Source organism: Rhopalosiphum maidis, chromosome 2 (assembly GCF_003676215.2).
Source record: "Rhopalosiphum maidis isolate BTI-1 chromosome 2, ASM367621v3, whole genome shotgun sequence".
In the NCBI taxonomy this organism is placed as follows: Eukaryota; Metazoa; Arthropoda; class Insecta; order Hemiptera; family Aphididae; genus Rhopalosiphum; species Rhopalosiphum maidis.
Genome location: NC_040878.1, coordinates 46,247,992 through 46,261,354, shown reverse-complemented (window position 1 = coordinate 46,261,354; position 13,363 = coordinate 46,247,992). Strand labels below are relative to the sequence as shown.

At 27.2% G+C, this 13,363-nt stretch overlaps 2 protein-coding genes across 3 annotated transcripts; one reads left to right on the top strand and one right to left on the bottom strand.

The window, feature by feature from the left end:
- The first annotated feature begins 297 nt into the window (after positions 1-297).
- LOC113555292 (tyrosine-protein kinase hopscotch) lies at positions 298-10,894 on the top strand. Of its 2 annotated transcripts, XM_026959714.1 has the most exons (19): positions 298-716; positions 1,036-1,843; positions 1,901-2,151; positions 2,583-2,702; positions 2,805-2,956; positions 3,077-3,199; positions 3,272-3,408; positions 3,468-3,680; positions 5,616-5,740; positions 5,892-6,045; positions 6,122-6,269; positions 6,354-6,461; positions 6,834-6,916; positions 6,992-7,069; positions 8,456-8,566; positions 9,109-9,237; positions 9,300-9,473; positions 9,647-9,816; positions 9,879-10,218. In XM_026959714.1, the coding sequence occupies exons 2-19, from the start codon at positions 1,085-1,087 to the stop codon at positions 10,216-10,218; spliced, it is 3,375 nt and encodes a 1,124-aa protein (XP_026815515.1). In that variant the 5' UTR covers positions 298-716; positions 1,036-1,084. The 2 variants fall into 2 exon arrangements, with proteins under 2 accessions (XP_026815515.1, XP_026815516.1); XM_026959715.1 differs by lacking the exon at positions 298-716 and having other exon boundaries at positions 1,085-1,843; positions 9,879-10,894.
- On the bottom strand, positions 10,861-13,361 carry LOC113555296 (ubiquitin-like). The gene is made up of 4 exons (XM_026959718.1): positions 13,233-13,361; positions 12,129-12,237; positions 11,511-11,728; positions 10,861-11,038 (listed from the first exon to the last, which is right to left on the bottom strand). The coding sequence occupies exons 2-4, from the start codon at positions 12,229-12,231 to the stop codon at positions 10,907-10,909; spliced, it is 453 nt and encodes a 150-aa protein (XP_026815519.1). The 5' UTR covers positions 12,232-12,237; positions 13,233-13,361; the 3' UTR covers positions 10,861-10,906.
- Between the last annotated feature and the right edge of the window lie 2 nt (positions 13,362-13,363).

Sequence of the window (13,363 nt, the reverse complement as noted above, 5' to 3'; positions counted from 1 at the left end):
TAAAAATGTTGTTTATTTGTCAGTTTTCTATTGATAATGATAAACGTAGTAAACAGTCATAGACTTAGTTAATAGGCTTATGTAAACACTTGTTGAGAACTCCAGACTTCGAACTTCTAACTTCTAAACTCAGTTAACTTTAAAATAATATTGTTGTCAAAATGCCGACAAATAGACATGCATCAATTATTTATTGACTCTTAGTTCGTAACATCTATGGTTCGTAATCACGAACATAATATTTAATATTTTAATATTTATCTCGAAATATTTTATTGCTGCCCCCTGGACTTTATATCTTTGCCCGGTGTCATGTGCTATTACATGGAAAACAGTAAACTGATCTATCAGACGACAGGCATCGATATCATTCTAAAACCACAGAAACTACCAAATCAAAATATTGTATCTATTCTGTGCTTTCGCATTAATCTGGCCGTCAATTATTAATATTTCTTAGCATATTGTTCGGTGTTAATAGGGATTATTTATCATATATTTTACGATTTATGATGATATATGGTCTATAGGCTATAGCTGAAACGGCTAAAACTACTTTATTGCACCTTACTACAACAGGCTACGTCATACGCAACACGCCGATCTAATCTTCCAGAGAATATTGGACATTACTTATCAACGTATTGACATATTATTATTATTATTATTAAGATACCGCGGCATGACCGTATCCCGTGGCTGGGTTACCGAGTTGAGTGAGTAAATAATAAATTAATAAATAATAATAATAATGCCTACAATAAAAAATCATAATAAAAAGTAATAAATAATAATGATATGTGCCGAATGCCGATTGGCGATTACAAGACTATTATAATTTATAATGAGTGTTTACGGTTTCTGATTATTTGTCGTGATTTTCTTGGAAATACGTCGTTACACTTATTATGCCCCACTAATAAAGGAACATCTGCATCCTTATGTTCATTTGTATAACCAATAATCGAATCTTTCATAATCTGCGAATCGGGTGTGTTTCATTGAAAAATATAGTTTATTGTTGAATGTTCGTAGTTTTTTGCCGCGGGGAAATAATACCGGTGTCCAACCGTCACACTGCGAAATGATGGATTCGTCCATTTCGATCAAAGTACACGTAGCTGTCCAATCGACTCCTCACGAGATACCTGTCACCATCAACACGACTGTGGAAGATGTAATTATAGAGACCTCGAAGCTATTAAACATTGGCCCGGTGGCCAGACATTTATTTGGACTGAGAGTCTTGAGCGTTACTGACGACAACCTGTGGTTGAGCCCCTCTTTGTTTATATTATATGCTAAAAATGAACATCACGTTTATGAGTACAAGTTGAGGTATAAAATGCCTGATGTCAAACGACTCAAGTCAATTGATTGTTATGCTTATAATTTCTATTTTTATCAAGTTAAATTTGATCTGTTGAAGAGTAAAGTAACTGGATTGTGCTATGACACATGCAAACGAGAGCTCATTGGCATGGGTGTTGCTGACATGTATAGATCCATGTTAGAAGAAGACAAATCTAGAGAAACTGTCGAACAAAATTATAAACACTTTATGCCCCAAGAAGTAGTTAAGCAACACATGTTTTTTTTGAAGAAACCTGTCCAAGAAACTTTAAAAATACTTATAAATAACAATACAATTGGTACTCTTTATGTACCTGTTATTAAAGAAAGTTATTTAGAACAATTTAATTCTATTGCACCAGATTATTTAGAAGAAGAATATAAAGCTCTATACAGTGAAAACGGCAGTTCTGTTAATGTTGCATTTAGGGTAAATCCATTTCATTCTGAAATGCCTGGTATAAGAATGTGTACTGAAAACAGGAAAGAAGTATGTTAAGTTATTGGTATGTAGATAGATAAATTTCTTAACCAACACCTGTTTTAGTGGGTACATTTGGCAGCTATTGAAGACTTGTGTTTTCTATCAACTACTGATGATGGTACTGTTGAAATATCTAGAAAGACTGGCATACCTATTCATTTGAAATTCTTAAGTACAAGTACAATGTTTTCATTTATAACATTACTGAATGGTTATTATCGTTTAATGGTTAATTGGAATTTTGATTTGTGCGTATCTACTAATACTCCATCTTTGAGTAAACTTAAATCAATTCGTTGTCATGGACCAATCAGGTACCTGTTTTTATGTATATTATTATTTAGGAAAAACTTCCTAACTAAATAATACAACTATACAAATAATTTTTTCTACCTTTAAGACATTGTTCATAATATTGTTAACTTGTTTTATATTTCAAAAACTAAATACTTACTGTTATTTATAAATATCTGTATCTGCTAGTTCAAAAAGTTATAAAACTAATTTAAATTAATTAATTATATTTAAGATAATATACAATAAATACTCTAAACATTATAGTACCTACGTTATTATAAACTATAATTATTATGAATTGAACAATGTTAAAGTGGATTATAATAATATCTAAAACAAGTTTGAAGTTTCTTTAACAATTTACTTATTTCAGATATTTTTTAAAATTATTATTTTAACTACAGAAAATATTATTTCAAGTTTTTTTTAATTATATTTTATGTTATAGCATAATGAAATCTACTTCTATCTTGAAAAAAAAAATGTCAAAGAAACATGGAAGTTTTATACTTAGACAAAGCATGAAGAATTATGATAACTATGTTATTGATGTCTGTATCAATCAGAGGTAACATTATAACATCTTACATATTTATTAATTATAACTATGAATTACATAATGATAATAGAAGACTTAAGTTACAATATTATGTAAAAAAAAATTTTTTAGCATGAAGCCAATGACATATGTAATAGAAAGTAAGGGTGGATTTTATAAGCTTGCTGGTGATGATAAAATAGAATATCCTTCTATTTGGAGACTTATAACTAACAATAAAATGTCTTTGAACTTCATTGAATGCATTTTTCCATCAGATATTGGTAAGTTATATTGATTACAATATACACTTTGTAGATATATACTTAAATGTTTGTAAAACTTTATATTTTTTTAATAATTTTATTTTTAATATTTATATTATAATTATTACTATGTTTTAGCTATGAATGAACTATTATTATGTCAAAATACTAGTATTAAACATGATATAGGTAATGACGATGAAGATGATAAAGTCACTGGTCCTCATTTAATTAATAGTGACTCTATACATCTATTAAAAAGTAAGCATTTACTTAAATCTCATTAAAAATATAAACCTGCTTACTCTAGTAACTTAAATTATTATTTATTAGCTATTTGTTCACCAAAAAAAAAAATGCAATCACTTATGAAAGTTCGAGTGGCTACATGGTGCAAATCTAAAAGAAATGAGTCCACTGTTGTTGTTAAATTATTTCAGGATGATGTTAACATAAATTTACATTTAATGGTAACTGGTTTTATTAAAATAAATAAACATTAAAATGTATTAATTATTAATTTTTATAGGATTTGTTAAGTTTATCAAAAAGATGGAGTTCTGTGTCTTCAAGTGCTATTGTAAGATTATTTGGTCTATGTGTTGATACACCAACTGCCTTAGTCAGTGAATATTTTGCATTAGGACCTCTTGATACATATCTGAGAACCAATAAAGATAATATATTATTTAGCAATTTAGTTGAAGCTGCAACATATATAGCTACGGCATTATGGGATATGGTAATTTTCCTTTATTTTGTAACATTTTTTCTATACATTTTGCATAATAAATAATATAAATAATTTACAGACAGTTGATAGGTAATATATACATGAGGAGGAAATCACACATTTGTTAAATCCCAAAATATTATTAAGTACTTAGCTTTAAGTTATCAAGTCGTGGCAACAGTTCCTTTTGAGACGTCAAGTTGGGTTCCAGGAAGTGTTAGTGAAGCTAATTCATTGATTAGTTGGTTGGGATTATCTTGTAATTTGGAGTGGAAGTGTTTTTAGTAGATAGTAGCAGTTTCATTAATGGGTGAACCAGTAATTACATGTTGACAGATGTTTTGGAAAGCTTGTATAGTTTTTTGAGTTTTTGGCAGAGCCCCAGATTACAATGCGTTATGTTCATATTGATTGAAGAAGAGTTTTGTATAGAATGATTTTGATAGGTGAAGATAGGTTAGAACGAAAGGGTGGCCTAAACAGATGGACATTACATTTATTTATTTATTCAAGTATACAGATATAAGTCCTATTACAATTTCAAACATTTGTACATAAGATATTAACAAATTAGTAAACAAGAAAAAAACAATATAATAAAAATTGTACATAAGACTAATAGTATTTAAATGAATATAATAAAAAAATTATTAAGTGTATTAAGGTATATAATAAAGATAATAGACAAGTTATATAAAATCAAAGGGGTAGGTGTTACCAGCTACCATGAGGAGATTAGCAGGAGAATTTAAAATATAATTTTTATTTAAAAATTGAGGGTAAAATGGTTTCGGATCTCTGGTATTAAAGTTATTTATTTTTAAATTATATGAGATAGTGTTCACTGCTATTCAAGTTGATGAGTTGTGGCATGGTGAGAACAGAAGCCAAACTGGAAGTGTGGAATACTATTATACAATAATGCTTACTATCTTTGCTGAGGCAATGGTTTTTTATCATATTGTTTTTTTTTTTTTTGGTGAGGGGCTATATCTATATTATATAATTTTTCCTATAAAGTGTCCAACATACTGGTTCCGCCCTTGTACTGAGGAGGTTGGTTTTACAGAGAGGGTCATAGGTAAAGTTGACTAAAGAGATTCTATAATTGTCGACATATGTAGTACTAGTGTGGAAATGAGATGTGGTTTGAATACTGATAGTTATTTGATTAGAATATCTGCTTTTTTTCTTGTCTGAACAAGCAAATGAGTCTGAGTGCTGTATAGAAGGAGGTGAGTCTTTAATCCGCAATATTGACTTTGTTTTACATCATAGAGATCTGTTTGAAAAAAAAAAGGTTTTATATATGGTTTTTGTAAAAGTTGGTTTTGTGAGTTTTAAGTGATCATTGTCAAGTGTATGGGGGGAGGGGTGACAAGGTATGCAATTGCATCCCCGGTGAGTTCACCTTAGTTTAGTGTTTAGGTACCGCATTAAATAATATTTAATGAATTAAAAAATATTAAATCTGTTTTATAGTATTGTGCACCCCTAGTAAAAATGTTCTACGCATGCATGCCTATGGTAGTGACTAGTTTATAGGAAAGAAAATTGTACTTTATCTTATCTGCCAGGGTAGTGAGTTTGTTGCCATTTAGATCTGGATCTGTTTTTCAGCAATGAGTCGCCTTAATTCTGGTGATATGTTGGGTGTTTGAGAATAGGGTGGACTCTGAGTAGATGAGTCCTTGGCTGCTTTTTGAGTATCATCAGAAAGTTTGGCAATTGCTTGGTCGACATCAGTAATTAATAACATTTAAAACAATTTATTTTAAGTGTAAACTCTATATTTCTATGAGTGAATACCTTAATAAAACAAATACAATATACATATTACAGATAGCCATATAAAGTATAATTATCTCAATATTACATCTTTTTTTAAAATTCTATCAATATTTACTTTTTGAAGTTTTGTTGTATTCCTATTAATAATTTTAGGAAACTGCATGTTTAGTTCATGGGAAAATTCGATGTCATAAATTTGTAGTAGCTGAACATACCAAAAATTCCTTTATCGTTAAACTTACAGATCCAGGCATTCATAAATGTTATACCAACTATGAGTAAGTATTCAAAATTTTTATTATATTTTTTTATAAATATTGTTAAAATCTATTACAAAAATGGTTAATAATCAGATTTGGTCAAAACATAAAATGTATCAGTATAAAATATGAAGACATTTAGTACTATTATTTACGTATATTTTTTTAGTTTGTATTGGATTCCAACAGAATTTTATAACACTATGGAACTTGCTCGAAAATCTCCTCAAGCTGATATTTGGGCTTTTAGTTCAACGTTATGGGAGCTATTTAACTATGGTTTTATATTACCTGATGTTCAAAATGTTGAGTTCTTTAAAAAAGTTAGTACCTATTAATTATGCTTACTGCCAATAAACAAAATGTTTATCAAACAAAATTTATATATATATTTACCAGAAATTTGAAAAAAATATAAGGATGCCAAAACCAGAATGTTGTACAGATGACATATACCACATAATGACTGATTGTTGGGACAGTGACCCTTTTATAAGAAAAAAACCACAAGCAACCTTAAGAGATTTAAGACAAATTTGGCTTCAAAGTAATTATTATTATTATTATTATTTATTTGAATATACTTGGCTGTTTCTACAAAATAATTATTAATTTTTAATTATGATTAAAGTTTATGCTAGTCCTCAACATGAATATACACCATTAAAAAAAGAAGAAATATACTGTGATGATGTCACTTGCTCTGATGCAACAATTTATTGTACTTCGGATTACACAAGTAAGTTAAAGTTTTATGTACATAATCTTTTATGAGTCAATTTACAGATTAATATGTAGAATAAGTTTTTAAAAAGTACATGTATTTGATTTTATACCAAGAGTTCAATAAGTTTGAAGACACTTAATTATGATATGCATATTTTAATACCTACAGATATCAATATCAGATCTGTACATTTATTTTGTAAAGTATTTAATAGTCTCATCAATTATATCATATTATCATTTATTAGTCCCAATTAGTTCAATGACTGTTTTCAAATTTATTGAATACTGTATAATAGTAATAACTAGTTGGTACATTATACAATATGCTTTATGGTATTGTGGTAGCAACTATATTTAATATGTATGTTTTACTTTTTTCTAGTCGAAACATTTTTGGATACTGTATCAAGCTCTTTTTCCAGTAGTGAAACAAAATCAGATTTTATTGATTTTAATTCTAACCCTGTACGTAATTATATTATAGAGTTATTGATCTCATAAAATGGATAACATTAAAATGATTGTTTTATTTATTTTCAGGATGACGCAAGAAGTTATCAAAATGAAAATCCTATGATTGCAGCTACTAACACAAGTTTCAATCAATTCATGGAACAGGTAAATAAATACTAATTGTCAATAAATAAAATAAACAACAATTATATTTGTTCTCTGTATTTGAATCAGTGGCATCATTTCAGTTTTTGAGAGGAGGAGCAAAAGTTTTGATCGGCCCATAATAATAATAATAAAAAAAAAACCACTCGCTAACAATTATATTTTTATCTCAATATAAACAGCCTTCTTACCATAGGTGGACATCAGTGGGGGCTTAGGAGGGCTTATATCCCCAAAAATTGAAGGTAATATTTTATACTTGTGTAAGAAAGGAGTGGCTAGGGCAAAGCCCCTGCTGGTCACTTTACATTGGATTATTATAGCCCCCCTAAAAAATCAATCAAATGTCCACCTATGCTTCTTACATAACTTTATACATACTATGGTAGTAACTAGTAGTTACTATCACGGTTATCTATACTCTAGGCATAAATAACTCATTTCTTTGAGAGATAACAATAACTAAATAATACATATATTATAATATGTAGAGGGATATCTAATAATAACTATTAGCATTGAATATAATATATTGTATACTCAATGCTATTAGCTATTATATGATGATTTATTTTGAGGGGAATTTTACCTCAATTTATGTTCTATTTGTGCCTAATATGAGTCTAAAGGTATTTACAAAAAACAAAACTAAACAAAGCAAAACTAGCACATACCTGGCTAGGCCGGCTCAGTTGGCCCAATAATGACAGGGGGGATGCTCACCCTGCCATCCCCCAAATGACGCCACTGATTTGAATGATTAATTTAGAGTTTTTTTAACCCATTATTGTTATTGAATCAGTGTTGCACTGACTTTATTGATTTTTCATTATTATTATATGTTTACTCAATAAACATACATTATTGAAACCAATACCAAACCATATGTTTTTTAAAAGATATTATAATTTTTCATTAAATACTAAAAATTAAAAACCACACTTTAAAAAAAGTGTTGTATATAAAACACAAATATTATTTTGAATTTCCTTTTTTATTTGTTTTACATACAATTATTTTATTATTATTATTATAACAAGTTATAATATCATTCATTATGGCTCGAGTGGTCAGATGTATATTGTTCATGCTACACAATATGTATGTGTATGAAGAGATGCTCAGACACTTAGTGCTCATTTTATGGATACTAATGACTGCAAGTCAATAATCGATAAGTTATGAAGAAATATTCATAAAGTTCTTATATTTACATAATTATACTTGGAAACATGTCAATTGAAGATATTTGTATAATATAATATATTAACTTACTAAAAAGGTTAAAATTTCAAAATTGTGCTTATTGTGCCAATTATGGGTTAAATAATAAAGATTATAATTTGAAACTAAGAATTTTAAACAAAAAATATTTATTTTGTGTAGCTTACATCAAAAGAAGAGATAAAGAACAATTTGCAAAGTGCTATGAACTGCCAAAAGAAAACATATCAATTCAATAATGCTACATTAACTTTACAGCAAGTTATTGGACAAGTAAATGTTTTTTTAAATTAAAACTTTCAAGTTCATATAATTTAAATAAAATATAAGATAAAATTATACTATTACAATGAATAGATACAATAGTGAATATTATACAATTAATAAAATTATGTAAATCTACTATTATACAGTTAATACTTTCGGGGCATTTTTCTAAAAAAAAATATAAGAATAACACTAAAGAAATAATCAGCTTGGTATGAATCAAAGAGTACTTATTATATATTATATTATAAAATTAATTTATCTTAATTCATATGAATTATAAATTATCATAAATATTTATAGATAAATTATCTATTCCTTTATAAATATCAGTTATAAAATTAGCATTTTATATATGAAAGCTGACTTGTCAATGAATGAACCAAAAACATTTATAGCTAATAAAAATATAACTTATTTAATATCCAAATTTTTTTTTTAATTAAATTAATTTATATGTAATTTACATAAAATGAAAGTGTTCGTACGAGTGTTTTCTTTTCCATTACCATAAAGTTCCAAAAATCATAATTAATAATTTTCATTAGGGATTTTATGGAGTTGTATTAGAAGGATTGTTAAAATGCAGTGATAATACAACCAAAAAAGTAGCTGTGAAACATATGAAAAGATCATTTCAAACTGAAGATTTTCAAAGAGAAATTGGAATTATAGAGGTAAGTCATACTGAACCACTTGAGAAATATGTTGTATTTGTGTTGCTTAATTTTTATTTTAGGGACTTAGCCATCCAAATATTGTTGAAATTGAGGGTGTATTAGAAGAACCAAATTTAATGCTCGTAATGGAATATATTGAACTTGGTTCATTAAGTAGTTACTTGCGATTACATGAAGATGAACTAGTGGAGGAAACTAATAGATTATTGAAATATGCTTTGGACATTGCCCAAGTAATTTTTATTAATATTATATTAAACACTAATATTTAATCTATATTCTATGCTATACTATATTATTATACATTTTAATGTTGAATTTTAGCAATACCAAGCTTTGTAAAAAGTACATTCATACAAATATTTAAATTATATAAGTAATACATTTAGAATAAAATGTGTTTTAGGGAATGGAATACTTAGGAAGTCTAAATATAATACATCGGGATTTAGCTACAAGGAATATTTTGGTATCAAGCCCAACAACTGTTAAAATTTCTGATTTTGGCTTAGCTCAGTTTTTACCCGATGAAAAATACTATTACTTACAAACGATGCGAGATTTGCCTTTGAAATGGTAAGTTTTGTAATAGTCATATTAAAATATTGATATTAAATCTTAAATGTTATACATTCTAGGCATGCTCCAGAGGCTATTTTGTATGGGAAATTTTCTCCAAAAACTGATATTTGGGCATATGGTGTATTACTTTTTGAAATTTTTTCTTTGGGTAAAGAACCTAATGTAGTCTCTAAATTAGAAGAAAGACTAGATGTTGAAAAACTAATAAGAGTTTTGGAAGAAGGTCATCGGTTACAATGTCCATCATGTCCACCTTGCACCATAGACATATATAACAAACTTATGCGGCCTTGTTGGGCTTATGTAGCAGGCGATCGTCCAAATTTCTCAGATTTAATAAATAATATTAAATCATTAATGTCTATTGAACCTGCTGAATATTTTACACGTGGATAACAATGTTTTTAACAAGATATTATTTGATCATGACTTAATTATTTTAATAGACAATCAAGTGATACAATCAACTTATAATAACATTTAAGTGTTCAGAACAGTATATTATTATGATTCAGCAAGAATTTAAGATATGAGAATAGTAAAATTAATGCCGATGTGTGTTTAAAAAAGTACTTAAAATATTTAAAATGATAAATTCATACAATTTTTAAGAACTATTCAATATAATATAAATGCTATAATATTTAGGAATTTTTTAAAAATTGCACTCTAGTATCTAGTCAAACAAAATGTTACTATATATGTTTATAGCCTTAAATATTTTGTTGTAATTAAAGTTTAGATGAAGAAACAGCAGAAACCAAATATTTTTGTATATAATGTTAAATACTATCTATACATGTATGTTACGATTTAATTTACTTTAATCATATATGCTAGTTGTTACTCAAATATTGTAGTTATTATTTGCTTAATTTTAAAAAAAATGTTACTTAATAAATGTATGCAATAAGACTGTACCTATTATGTGAATCGGAAAACCTAGTTTTTAATAATCATAATATAATATGATGGTAAGGCAAACACGAACAAAACAAATAATTTTTGTTAAAATACTATCAATGAAAAATGCAAGACTTTTTTTTGTAAATAAACTGTATTGTACTTAAAATGAAAATACAATTTATTTAGCTATGGTAGAACTGCACTTTCCACAATAGAATCTGTTGGACATCTCGGCCATGAATACTCCAGGTCCACAGTTTTCAGCAGTACATTCTTTCCTCAACCTATGCACTTTTCCATTCTCGTCAACCTATAAATAATGAATTTTATAAATTATATTCCAAGTATAACTAGTCATCAGTGGCTTTGGTCTTTTAGACCGTCAATTTTTTTATATTTTGAATATTACATTATTGTAAAATTCAATACCTTTTCTCCTACCTGAATAGAGTAGTGTTTTGTTCTAATTTTATATCATGTACACGGAATAAGAGTTTATTAATACTTCATCGGTCAAAATAACCAAAGCTACTAGTTAATTTAGGTTTTTAAAATATATAATAATGAAATGGAAAAATATTTAATTTATGTAGAATTGTATTCCAAATATTGTAAACATATTTTGCTACCTTAAGAAATTTTTAATTAAAATATGCGGACTATTTTAAATCAAAATTTATTATTTTGTATTAGTTTGGTTAAAAAGGCCGATGACACCTTTCACATGATTTTAGAGGATGCCACCAATGACGGGTTAAAATACAATAATTGATAGTTCATACCTTATAAAATTTAAGAATTCCTAACTTAATCTTCTTCTTTTTGTGTTTGATTTTTTTTGGTGTGGAATAATTCTTTTTCTTGCGTTTCTTAGCACCACCTCTTAAACGGAGTACTAGATGTAGAGTTGATTCTTTCTGTATATTGTAATCAGATAGTGTGCGGCCATCTTCCAATTGTTTACCAGCAAAAATAAGACGCTGTTGGTCCGGTGGAATCCCTAAAACATGAAGTTAATAATAAGTTTTAAAAAAACAAGGTAATAATAGTCTTAATACCTAACATTTATTTAGTACAAATACATTTTACTGGTATATTATTAAAAATCATTTTCTTTATAAACCTATACGTTTTATAGTATAAAGTAAAATCCAAATTTTGATTTTTTAAGACTTTTTTGGACCTGTAAAAGTGAAACTATGTGGATCAAAATAGATTGTCAGGGAAAAATTTGGGTTGATGCTAAAAAGATTGAAAACCATTGCTGTAAAGAATAATAAAACATTTTGATAACAGCAAAATGTGAATAGATTTTGGTGCTATATTATATTTATAATAGTAATCGAAAAGTTAATATACAATTACAATTTTCAAGATTTATAAATAGTATTAAATGTTACCTTCTTTATCTTGGATTTTGGATTTTACATTTTCAATAGAATCTGATGATTCAACCTCAAGGGTAATTGTTTTACCCGTAAGGGTTTTAACAAAAATTTGCATCTTGACCTACAAAAATAATAAAAATTCAAAATTTTGATTTAAGTCCCTAATACTTAATACTATCAAGCTTTAAAGGCGGTAGTAAAGTTTAAATGATTTTTGTAAGTATTTCAAATAAAATTAATGAATATTTTACAAATATACAAAGCACAATTATATGTAGACCATTAAATTGGCTTCCAATATTAGGTAAAGTACTTTACCAAATATAGTATTGGCTCTTAGTATAATTTTCAATAAGTAGTTTTCAAGATACAAAAGTTGAAGAAATATAAAACTAATATTTTTAGCGATGCAGTGCTGGATAACTACTTGAAAATATCTTATTGTTAATCTCATAATGCATTAAATGGTCATAACAATTGTCATATTTAAACAATTTAACTACCTAGATATAAGAGATTTCACTGATATCATTAATCTCAGTTCTCACAGTTCATTGCAATTTATACCTGGATAGTTAAATATAAAATTAATTAAATTAAAAAAATAAGTAATGAAAAAAGAGAATTAATTTTAATAGTAAACAATTTTAATTTGGCTATTATAAGCTCTAAAATGCATATAAACGATTCAAATGAGGCTGCAAACTTAATTCGATTGTAACATAAAAATGACTATAAAATGTAATATTTGTATTTTAATATAAAGCTAAATGTTAATTTTATTTTTGATAACCGATGGATAAATAAAATAAATGTTGAGGGAGCCAATTTAGTAGCTCTGAATGTTAATATAATTTACATTAATAAAGAGCTAGGATATGCAACCCCAACTACCCGGAAAGGCAAGTTCAGTTTTTATTTATTAAAATTAGGTAAATTAAAATGCTTATTGAAAATAGCATTATTATTTATGATTTAAATCGTCATAATACATAGCCAAGTGTTTAACCTATAAATACAACAATACCCAAGTCAATGAAAAAAATCTAACAAGTATTTTTATATTATAAAGGTCTACAAGAAAACATTAATAAACAAATTAAACAATATACTTACGAACTAACTTCGCACAACATGAAACGCCAAGTAAAACTCAAAACCAACTTCAAATCGGAGCCATGGCACATAAGTAAAAGAATTTCCTACTATTATAATATCATAACCTATAAATATTTTACAAATACAAC